Source organism: Antrostomus carolinensis, unplaced genomic scaffold (assembly GCF_000700745.2).
Source record: "Antrostomus carolinensis isolate BGI_N321 unplaced genomic scaffold, ASM70074v2 scaffold4845, whole genome shotgun sequence".
Classification (NCBI taxonomy): domain Eukaryota; kingdom Metazoa; phylum Chordata; class Aves; order Caprimulgiformes; family Caprimulgidae; genus Antrostomus; species Antrostomus carolinensis.
In genome coordinates, this window is record NW_010318362.1 from 15264 (window position 1) to 27913 (window position 12650).

Below are 12650 nucleotides of genomic sequence, written 5' to 3' on the forward strand. Positions count from 1 at the left end.
TTAAATACATTTGCCTTATAGCAGAAGTGTTAATAATTTTATCACTGCAATCTAGAAATGGAACTATAAATCACTGTGATTTATTTTATTCCTAACATAAAAAAAAGACATCTTCCCCAAGGTCTTTATTGACTTCCTATGCTCTGTTCCTTCTGAAATATAGTCATTTCTGTTTCCACTTCGCTTCATATAATTTTTAATGAGTACTCTAATTGCTGCCATGCTGTACCACTGAACCACTAAGGCTGGTAGTCGACATTGTCCTATCTTTTGATTGCAAAATCATAGTTCTACCTCAAACAACCTCCCCCAAAACTTTCCCAAGTTTCAGGCACATTTTGTCCATTCAAAAATTTGAAGCTACCTACAAGACAGGTTAGAATACTAAATTCCTCTCACAAACCCTTCTAACCCCTCCCTTGGTGATGACAGACATGGGGGGAATGTAAGACTCCCAAGTCCTTGTCCATTTGCAGACATTCCAATGCACCTTGAGGCAGCCATGGGAAGATGGTGATTTCTCATAAAGGTATGGGATTTGTCTCCTTCTTTCCTGTCCCCAGAGATACAACACAGTACATAAAAGAGCCATGATTTGCTGTCATTACTACAGTCACCTGCCTCTCTAGAAAACTATTAGGGAGTGAAAAGAAAACACCTTGTACTTTACACAGAGTCCATCCTCCAGCAAAAACAGATGCAGCTTGATCAGCAAGAGTTAATGCTCTTGGGATGGATGTTAACACCCATTCTGCACCGACTCGTTCACTTTTCCACACAAGGTGACTTTGGCACATCAAAAAGTAGCTCATCCTCTTACTGCTCCTAAAAATCACTTTCTGCCTTCTTACATATGACTGGTCCTCCACCACCCTTTTGTTTCCTTTCTTCATTTCCAAACCCCCTGTTCCTCAGTAATAGGCTAACTGCTTATTCAGTTGTCCTGATTGTTTTTTTTCTCTCCATTCACTCAAAGATTTTCCATATCTTTTGTGAATATCTGGGTGGTTGATAAGATTGGGTGTCAGTGACTGCTCTGCACTTGGATTCAAGTATGAGCAATAGACTCAACATGTTTCATAGCATCAGGCCTGCAGGCACTAGTTGTGCCACGCCTGGCCTGAAGTTTTGACCCTTCCTGGGGGAAATCCTACACAGAAGCAAGATTTCCCCTCCCTGAGTGAAGATTTGGATGTGTAGGGATAGTAATAATTGGACTTCAAGGTAGGGGTTGTTGCCTGGGTCTTTAATTTCTCTGTCTTGAGATGCAAGGGCAACCCAAGCACACTCATCAATGGTGCAAATATTGGCAAGATCAAGACCATCAGAAGGCTTTCCCTCAGAAGCAGCAGTCAGACCCAATATGTAATCATAGGAAACAGATATATCAGCTACAGTCATGGTCACACCTTAATGCCATTGTCCCCTGGCTATTTGCAAAACTTCTGAACACCTCCCAGAAAAAAACCAAAAGGTATTCAGTCTTCAGAAGGAAAGAAAGTGTAAAAAGAAAATTTCAACTGCTGAAGATAAAAAAAAAAAATAAAAATAACATTACAGAAAATAAAGCATTAGCAGGGATTCATTTAACCATTTACCAAGTCTGTTAAAACAAACTCTAACCAAATTTACAAATACTTATGTCAAAAAAATTGCATATTGTTCCTCTAACCCTCAGCTCTCTGTGTTTTTCATTGAGTCAGAATAAATATACAGCTGCTGCTTTACAAGATTGTCTTCCCCTTTTTTTAAAAGAAAATAAAAGTTATGCTTCCTTCTTTTATTGCACTTGACCTCTTCTGTGAAAGCAGAAAGCAAGAATATTGCTCAACTGAGCCTTTGGCTGTGACCCTCAAATTGTTTGTTATGGCTGCACAGGAAAGCAAAGTCCTACATGTGACCTTGAGGGTGATTTTATAAAAATCAATCAACTACTGTTATGATGGCCTCTCCACCAAGCAAAATAAATACAATTAAACTCATAATCACTTCTGTACAGTAATGTGCAAATTCAATGGGTCTCTTTAGGTGGAATGAGGGAGAGGGGGGAGAAATCTGTGGAGGTTATTTGATACTTTGTGAGAACATCAGAAGCACCATTCTTCTCAATTAACCCAGCAATTAGCCTCCACCTCTCTGCCCAGAAAAGAAATCTTTCTTTATCTGTCTTCACCAAAAAAAAAAAAGAGGGGGGGAAAAAAGAAGGAAAAAAGAGAAAAAACTAAACTGGAGGCAACTCCCTCTGTCCCACAGGAAGAGAGAAACAGCCAGACCAAATAATGAAAAAAAAAATAGAATATTAAGGAAAACAAACCTGCTAATAAGGTGGGGGTTGTAATCTGCTGTGTGCATAACTAAAGCACTGTCATGCCATTGGCAGAACTGGTTTTGTGAAAGAGATTTATGTTCTGAAGTCCTTGGGAAATGATGAAGGGTGCACTCAAAAGGAAAGGAACTGGAAAGATAATGTATTAACACTTCACTTTGTCAGGTGTCCCAGACTGGCTCATGCAATGCCACAGCCCAGGTATCCAGAACATTTCTTTTGGGAAGAGGCTACATCATGTACTTCTGAAAAAAAGAACAAATAAGGAAGGAGTAGAAGCTTGTGAGGATTGTGAGGATTGCTGAGGGAAGTTTCTGCTTGCCCCTGTCATGAAGTTTCATACTTTCAGACATGGAAGCTTATATTCTTTCCCAAAAACCTTATTTAAAATATCTTACTAACATAGATGTTCTCATAATGCATAAAAGGAATATTAATATTTCTCATTTAGGTTGTGATTTAGAGCACTCTAAAGATTTCCCAAACTCAGAGTGAAGCAAAGTCCTCATGCCAAAGTGAAACTTTTACATGGAGGGCTTTTTTACTGTCATCTTTTGAGGCCACACTTTAACATTCCCTGTCAATAAAAGACAATCTTGAGAAATAGTTTATTTTTTCTAATGAGCAGCTCATTAGGGAGCTAGGATAAAAGTAACTATTTCCAAATTTAATTCTACTTCTTTATGTAAAGCTGAATGAAGTGTTAACACAAACAAACTACAAGAAAGGTGCTGGATGGTCTCAAAAGATTTTTTTTATGTATATATATATATATATATAATCAATAATAAAAGGTATTAGGAAAGTACCAACAGAATAATTGCCTTACATTTCACTACTGTGTCGCACTCCTTCAACTAAAACCACAAAACATCCTCTTTGTGGAAGAGGATTTGCAGACTGAAAGGTCATTTCCTCAACTGGACTACTCTCTCCCATCATTGTGTAAGGAAGATCTGTTCTGGTTGTGCTGTGGGCACGCCACAGCCATGTATGACTAATATTCCCACAGACTTCAGCTTGCCCTTACCAGTTCCTCTCACTTGGTATTTCACATGACAAAGCCACAGAATCCCCCATGAGACAGGCTTAAGCTCAGAAGTTATATTCCTGGCAAGCATCCCTGAGCAGCAAACAGCAGGAGGCAACTGCCAGAGCTAGAATATCTTTGCTGAAACAACTGATGGTGCACAACAAGGCTGCAGTGTGCTGGCAACCCACTTATTCTCTGGCTCCAAGAGTGTGCCTGGTGGTGTCTCCAAACAGGGAAAAAGAAAAAATAAATAAGTAATAATAAAAAAAAGAACCTCCTGTGTTCAGGAAGAGGAATACAGATTTTATGAGCCTTAAATAAGAACAATTGATTATTTCATGGACCTGTCTCCTACACCCTGTTGACATGCTCACATGACTTTCAGATGAGCCATAAAAGTTGATTGCAAGCTGGACCACTGCCAAAGCAAGATGCAAAGGAGAAAAGAAGGGTTTTTTTTAATATTGGCTCCATCCCAAAGGCTGCCTGAACCCAAAGTCCAAAACTCATCATCCACCTCCCTGCGTATTTTCCTCCACGTTCATAATATATAGGTACATATCCCAAACTACCTGTGAATTCAAATGCCTGTCTATTTCCACCAGGACATCACTAACCTGCTAAAATTTAAGCTTGCATTCCAGCATTTTGTTGGATGGAGGCCTTAATCTCTCCCTGGGCGAGGAACTGGCAGCTGCTTGAGTACTCTTAGGCACAAACTGTCTCCCAAGCCCAACAAGCCTGTGTTTTCTGGCTTGCTGTGCTCACAGCCATCTGTTCAAGTGGCACGTGCTCCCTTGTAAGCTGGTTGGACTCTTCCCTTTGAGCACAGGAGCCAGGCAAAGGCAATTCAGATTGGCAGCCCAGAAGATGCTCTCATAGGTATTTCTCCTTCAAAGAAGTTCTTCTTCTTCCTCTTCAGCCTCTGAGACACTTAGCAACACCTTTGATGCATTTGCAAGAGGAGAGCTAACCTGATGGGGAAGAGGTCTGGACACACCTAGATGGCTTTAAGAGCCCATATCATAGCCCATCATCTAGAATCTAATGAAGGAAGCTTCCACGTGAACCTTGTGAAAACATCAGGGTAAGCTTCACACATAGAGGTGTGATGAAAAAATAAATCCTTGGGTATTATTCCAAGTCTACAGGTGATGGACACAGATTAAGTGTTTCACTCTCAGGAAGGGAGGTGGGCCCTGGGGAAGGCACAGAAGCACTGTTTTGGGGAGCAGGATTATGTTTCTGCTCACCTAGAGCCTGCCTGGTTGACCATTAGACCAAAGTGTTTCTACTCACTGCCCCCCTCCACCCACAATTTACTCATTTCAAGCTGACTTCTGGCATTTGAAATTAAAGATATTATGGATCAGGTTTCTCTCCTAGTGTCAAGCACAACGGGTTGGACCTTGGTCTTAGCAACAGCCTATTCCTACAACAAAATTATCCTAGTGCTCAGTCTACCAAGCCACCAGAGGGGACATTTCAAAACTTAAGAAATCTTAGTGCAATCCTGTTACGTTTCCTCTGTAGTTCTGGGCTCAAGATACAGACTCAAGCTTTCAAACATATTTATTTGCATTTCAAAAACCTTAAGAAGACCTGGACCTCAGTTCCCAGCCTGTACAGGTCACAACGGCCATATTTCTGTAACACATTAAAGTGTGTGAGGACAGATCTACTACTGGTATGAAGATGCTACAGTAATGAGGGCTTGATTAGTGTGCTGGACGGGTGGAGGCAAACTCAATGGGTCTTTCTATCCCAGGTTTAGAAGCAACATCTCCTTCCCCAAAAGGGGTATGTCCCCTCTTTTCATGCCAGCAAGCAGAGGAAGGGGATGGTGTTCCCTCAGGTTTCAGCCTGGTCTCTGCAGGAGATCTGTGTGGTTCCTCAGCCAGGATTAGCTTCCAGTGATCTGCTCATCCTGAGACACCCCAGAGGAGTCTCAAGAGCTGCCAAAGTTGCAGAAAATCAATTTCATTGGCAAGCAAGAGTCTTGGGAGTCGAATGTACATGTTGTAAGCCCATCCAAAACACGATGGGAAAGAGAAACCTGCACCCTGTACCCAAACCTGAACCAGGGTTTACAACTCGAGGAAGAACTGTAAAAAAACCCAAACTTTTACAGATTTGGGACCTTAAAACCCTCCTCCAGAAATGTCCAGCTCTGTGAGTTGCACTCTACTGAATAACACTGAATTCCTGTGAAAAAATGTACTAACAAATTAAAGAACTGATGCCTTTCCTCTTTTTTTCTATGAAAACAGCTGTTACTTTAAGGTTCTGAGACTGTAATTATTGATGACTTGGTACACCTCGCTGTAACAACGAAGGAAAATACCACACAGCAACAGGGAGAAATAGAGCTGACTTTTCTTACTTTTAAATCTCAATTAAAAAATACATTGGATGAAATTTCCCATTAGCTGGTACTATTTGTACATCCCATGTTCTTTCTTTAATTAAAAAACATGCTTATTGCAATACTGCCAGAATCACTTTTACGGTATTTTAATTGTAATGTCTCTGCCTGATTAAAAAAAGAAAATATGAACTAGAAACTGCCTGCAAAAGAAGTATCACAATGCACATCCCAAATGGGTTGAGTAAAATGACATAGCAAACACCACAACACAAGCAGTTTCCAACCATGCCTACCGACAAGGGGTTTCAAACTGGGTTTAAGGACTGGTTGGTGCCATAGACAGGAAAACAGAGGGAAAAGCACTTTCATTCTCTCAGCAAATTCAAATCCAGTCTTTATCAGCAGCGACTGAAAGCACTAGTTATTCAACAACTACTTATGCAGGTTTATCAGCTAATATTTGATGCTCTTTGCTAATAGCATCAAAGCCTATGAAGAAGTCAAGTAAAATTAATATTTGGATTTCTCTCCACCTCAGGTCTGCTTGTAGGATCTGTTCTAGCCACAGCCTGATCTGAGCGTGGATTACAAGAGATCTAAAGTATTGATGGATAAGCATTGCTCTTAGGACATGGGTTCAAAATCAGATTACTGACAAATGTCATGAGTATCTCTGGGGCTTGTCAGTTCTCTCTTTTTTTTTTTCCCCCCCCTGGAATTTCATAGTTTGGTTTTTGTTTGTTTTTTTCTTTTAAAAAAATATTAGCTGTGGTATTTTGGAAACTGGGTACATAGTTTTTAGAGGAAGGACTTTTCATAAGGGCAGTTAATGACAAAACAAGGAGAAATGGGTTTAAGCTGAAAGAGGGGAGGTTTGGATTAGATATTAGGAAGAAATTCTTTCCTGTGAGGGTGGTCAGACACTGGCCCAGGTTGCCCAGAGAAGCTGTGGCTGCTCCTCCCTGGAAGTGTTGAAGGCCAGGCTGGATGAGGCTTTGAGCAACCTGGTCTAGTGGAAAGTGTCCCTGCTGATGGCAGGGGGTTTGGAACTGGATGATCTTCAAGGTCCCTTCCAACCCAAACCATTCTATGATTCTATGATTCTAAGTGAGTCAGACCTTTCCAAAACCTCACTCTGGAGTCTGACCATGGAAGAGGGAACTGCATGTTGGTTTCAGCAGAACTGCCAAGATACAGAAATACCAAGTGAGAGGGAGAGCTGTAACAGATGATGTTGAAGGTTTTCTAGAGGAAGGGACAAAGCAATCTTCTGCTTTATGCCTGTAAGGATGTCTATCTCATATTTGCCATTGCAAAAGGAACTGGGTATCTTTAACCTCACCAGGGTATACTGGCAGCATCACCCCAAAATTCATCCTCAAGGTCTTCCTGAAAGACCAGGCAGGTTTTTGTTCTCCAGACCTTCCTAGAGCACTACAAATTCAAAGACAATAGCACATATCTGAGCTATCAACCAACCAAACACAAAGGAGTTACTCCAGTGTAAGCTCTGCGCAAAGGAAATTTCCATCTGTCCTGGGTTACCATAAATATTTCCATACTTGTGATGTTGGGATTACCAAAATAACTACAATCTGTTGAATTTACAAAGTTATCTACAATCTGTCTATCTTGTATCTCTTCCCCAATCAGTATTGTCTGAACAGTTTCACAGTCTGGCTATTAAACTTTCCTCTGCCAATAACCACGTGTTCTTGTTCTGCTCATTGATGGGGAAGTAGAAGCTGCTGAGCCTTCATGGCAGTGAGCAGGACCCAGCTGCCTAATTCGATTTCTCTATTACTTTGTCCTCCAGATCATCTGTCCAGACAGTCTGGTCACTACCAGAACCATTATATGTGTTTGGCTACATGTTAATACAGACAAAACAGGTTTATTTTAAGACTGTGCATGTACCTGGCACACTTGCAATAATATTCCTTAAACAATTTCTACAATGTTGAAATCATTATAAGGAGAAACCACAGAGGCAGTATTCAAAATACTCATGGTGTCTTTAAAAAGGAGAATTTCAAAAAATGGGCCTGTATACATGTGTCAGGTTTGCTGGACACAGCACCAGAAAATATGTAGTAGAGCATCTTCACACAGGAGTGAACTCCGCAGTGTTACAGCTTTTTTTTCATCCATAAAGTCTGTTATATTTTCAGCTTCTGAGTGCACAGACAACCTGATGCTGAATCATGAAACCCAAAGGGAGCAGAACTACAATTTAATCCCATTCTCGAGCTCCAACTAGGAAAAACTGTCCAGCTAGAATAGGAATGGGGTGCTTCAACCGAAGCATGTATCTACACCCACCTACAGGTTAGGGGTTTACTGCCATGTTCATCTTGCAGCTGAGCAAGCTTGGCAATTATGTGACATGTTCACAGACTCAGTAGCTGCTACTTGAAGGGGATCACCTAACTGTGATTCATCTTAAGATGGGTATCTATAATATTTAAGATTAACAAGTCTTTGGTGACATGTGTTTCTCTATCAAGACAGACAGGAGCATAAACAACTCCCCTGTCCTGGACAACTTAAAGGTAAGGTTAAAAAAGATGAATCCAACCCAGTCTCAGATCAGAGTACATCTCAGCACGTCTTGACTCCAAATCTAACCAAGACCAAACAGCTAGCAGCACTCATGTAACAGGGATGTATGCAACAAGGGAACTTCAGCAAAGATGAAGCTCATAAACAATTACCGTGTAGGTAAATCTAAAATGTTTGGTCCCTATGTTTGGCATGTAGCAATGAAGAAAATAATATCATCTAGAATATTTTAATGCTGCTTTCCTAACTGAATCTACATTATAAACCAAGTTTCTCGGAAAATGTGATAAAGGGGAGAACTTATTTGAATGTCAGACGAGCCGAAGCCATAAAGATACTGCTCCAGACTTCATTATATTCAGTCAGACCTCTGTTTGCTTTGTGAGTGCTGACTCATAGATCAAATGTGCCTTTGAATAGACCCAAAGTTCCAAGGGTTTCTGATGCAATATTGTGCCCCAATTCTCTACAAAGCCTGAGACTAAGACCCAAAATCCTCATCCAGATTTACAACCAAAACTCTCTGAAATTTGGGGTTCTGATCTATCTCCTCTGCTATATATAATAATCACACCATGGTGAAGAAGAATCTTGCATCACCCAGATTTAGGATTTTCATCTGTGAAGAGAGGGAAGAAAATTTTACTAAAAAATTTCATATTTTTTTAATCTCAAACTATTAGGGTTTTCTTTTTTGTTTGTCTTTTGGGGGGTTTTTTTAACAGGAATGATGCCTGGGATAGCAATTCTTGAAAATCTCTATATTTTGACTGAACAATTTCAATCTTTTTTTGAAAATGTTCTCACAATAGGGATAAACTTGAAAAGTTTTGTCTTTACAGAATGAACATTGAAATTTAGATTAACATCTAATTGTCAAATACATGGTTTTGTCATCATCTCAGTGAAAAAATAGTACTTTTAACCTCCTTTTAATATATAATAATTATTACCAGCAAGGAAGATCCAGATGCTTAAACATATAAAAACTCTTTCCAGTTTTTGAGCTCCATTTCAGCAAAGGCTTAACTTTAAGCAAGCAATTTCAGCAGAGCAACTCATTCACTCAATACTAACCAACATGTGCACAACAGTTTTCACAACTAGGCCCTAATTACCAGGGAGGACTATTTCTAGCATTAAATGGCAAGTAATTTTACTTCTTTCTTTGCCATCCACAGAGGTAACCTACTGACACTTATGCTGAATCTACCCCAGGGTGTATGAACCCTGCAAACCCAATGTTTCTCCCCATAATTGTGCTCGGTTATTTACTCTCCACTAGCCGTGCTCTAGGATCTTTGATTATTTATTACATTTGGTAGCTGTGGCCTGTAATTCTGTAACATCATTAATTTTGTAAAGGCTTTTGCAACGCACTTGCTTCAAAGATGCCAAACAAAACAGAGTTGATTATTGCTATCAGCATTGCCATTATCGCCGAACGCCACTCAGGAAAGCAGAACTTACAGTAGCTGGGGGAAAGAAAAAGGAAAAAAAAAGCCTTCCTACTCTTACTGTCATTATGCCTCAAACAGCATAAACAATGCCTTCTGCATACATAATAATTACACACTTCTCTCATCCCCCATCACCGTCCTGTTGTATCTACTGAGATACTCAGCCTGTCTTGACCAGGTGTCTCCTTAGATGGAGGAGCTGAGCAAAGGAAGGGGAAATCACTACCATGAAAAACTCAAGTTCTGGAGAAACGAGAGCACTGAACCCCCCCTTCTACAGACCTTTGAGATGCAGCAGGTTGAGTTTGGTGGTGGTGGTCCCCAGCAGCAGGGTCCGGCCTTCTTCTATCGTGACGTTATCGCCATCTCGCGGCTGGTGGCCAGCAGGCCAGCTGGAGTCCTCATCCCATCGTCCACAAAACTGGAGGGCAAACTGGAAAGGAAAACACCCAGAGAGGTTCAAAAGTCACCCCTTCACACCCTTCAGGAAGCCAGCTTGCTGAGAGCATGGTGGAGGAGATGCCAACACCATGCCGGCTACTTTCTCAGCAGGATCTTGCATAGAGCAAAGGGATGGAGGGATGTTGGCATTGGAGAGGTTCTCGGCCTTCAGAAATGCCTGTTGTAATTTGGGGGTTGCCTCTTATCTTGTTCTGCGCTGGGTAACCTGCTTGCTGCAGGTCTGGCTGCGGAAAGTCCGCAGGTCTCCTGGTGTGTGTCTCTCTCTGCCTCCCGAAAAGCAAAACTGGGCATTAATTCCTGGCAATGTCATAAAAATAGCCTGAAGAGTTCAGAATTAAAACATCCTGCTAGATGGGCATAGTATGCTTTACAGGCTTTTTCAAAGGCTCTCCTGACACTTGCCCACATTTAGAGAGACATTCCTCTTTTCAAAATCCATTTTAGTTTTCTCAGCTTATCCACTATTATTGCTGCCTCTCCTTTGATGATGATCAGTTCCAAATAAAGCATTGATTAACCTGAAAACAGCAAATGGTCTGGTTCATGGTGAGCAATGATGAAATAACATCTGCCAGTTTTGAGTCATGATTCCTCTTCATCTCTAAACTTCAAGCATGCACTCTGCAGTGCAGGTTTGACCGATTTCTTGAGGAATGTGTGTGTATTATTGCATGGACATGTGTGCACAAGTGTGGACATAAGCATTCATAATATGTTCTTTTGGATTCACATGTGTAGTAGCAAGAAAAGCCTCCACTGATCTGAGGAGGAGGGGTAAACCACACATGGAAATATTTGTTCTCCTCACTGGGTTGTGCTAATCCAAAACAGCAGTGGAAAGAATAAACTCAATACAAAAGCAAAATCTAGTTCCTCCATTTTCAATCACAGCACATTACATGCATTAAAGCTTTTGCTCCAGAGCTGCAGTTTAGGTGAATCAATACCAGGGGTGTTATGAAAGTTATTTTTGCTACTGTGTTATTATCAGTTTTACCTTGATGTGCCTGATGTTTTACACAACGTTTCTCACTGCACCTAGAGCAGTCAGGTAACTATTATATGGTGACTACTGCCCTAATTATTTGCACCAAGGAATAGGTGTTGGTCCTCAGCGTAAATGATACAACTGGTTTATATCCACCCTGTCTGTAGGGTATGGATGCTGGTATTTTCTGTCCTCTGTCCCATTCTATGATTTCCATGCAAAGGGAATTACTTGGTTCAATTTAGACTGAAGCCTGGGACTTAATTAACACAGTGAGAACATCTGGGGAGCTAAGTCCCTTGCGTCAGAGGGAGTGAACCACTTCATCATTACAGAAGTACAGATAAGCCTTCACATCTGTACACAACTGTTACAGAGAGCACAATTCCTCCATCATTGCTGACTGTAATAGGACAAGTTTAATCTTCATTACTTGTAAACATAGATTTATATATTTCAGAGATTTAGGACAAAATTTCAGCTGAAAGGATATATATATTTATCCACTGTCTTTCCAGAGAGACTGTGAATTACTCTTCACTGATAGTGCTTTGAACCAGATTATACACAATATATAAGGGTATACAATAGATCTACTGAAAAAGGAGCTAATTAAACTTGGTTTTATCTCAGAGCAGAGGACAGAGGAGGGTACAGTTCATGGAAAGGCACACATTTCCCAGCTACACTGCTTATCAAGCCAGCTGTAGCACAAAATTACAAATTCCATAAAATCTTGTCTGGCACAACTTCAACCAATGCTGCTAGCAAAACACTGCGTGATACAATCGATGTGAAATCAGAGCATTTTACTGAGAAGGTCTGTTAATGGCTTGAAGTCACTCTGATGTCACTCTAAACCTCCAAAGTCACTTAGAAGCCTCCAATTGACTCTAAGGGGAAAGCAAGGTCATAAGGAATACACCAGGTCTTTCCTGCTAGCACCAAAAACTTAGTAAGCTCTTGATAGAAGTCTTGCAAGAATTAAGAAAAATAAACTCTTCTCCTGAATTTGACTATTTTGAGGGCTAGAAGAAAGCTGGGGAGGGACTTTTTACAAAGGAAGGTAGTGATAGAACAAGGGGTAACATCTTTAAACTGGAAGAGGGCAGGTTTAGATTAGATATTAGGAAGAAATTCTTTCCTGTGAGGGTGATGAGACACTGGAACAGGTTGGCCAGAGAAGCTGTGGTTGCTCCTCCCTGGAAGTGTTCAAGGCCAGGTTGGATGAGGTTTTGAGCAATGTGGCCAAGTGGAAGGTGTCCCTGCTGATAGCAGGAGGGTTGGAACTGGGTGATCTTCAAGGTCCCTTCCAACCCAGACCATTCTATGATTCTATGGGGTTTTTTTAAGAGCGTTCCCTTTTCTAGCTAAAAAACACCCTAGTTCTTCCTTTAAGGTTCCCTCTATATATCATCAATATTTCAGTTATTCTTGCTAGGCTTCTGCTG

At 40.8% G+C, this 12650-nt stretch overlaps 1 protein-coding gene across 1 annotated transcript in view; it reads right to left on the reverse strand.

The window, feature by feature from the left end:
* PKHD1 (PKHD1 ciliary IPT domain containing fibrocystin/polyductin) overlaps positions 1 to 12650 on the reverse strand; it is a gene marked incomplete at both ends in the record, with an annotated part of 83797 nt that overhangs the window by 3637 nt on the left and 67510 nt on the right. The window contains one exon of the mRNA XM_010168864.1: positions 10032 to 10182. Within this exon, the coding sequence (XP_010167166.1) occupies positions 10032 to 10182 (151 nt within the window). The remainder of the gene's footprint in view (positions 1 to 10031; positions 10183 to 12650) is intronic.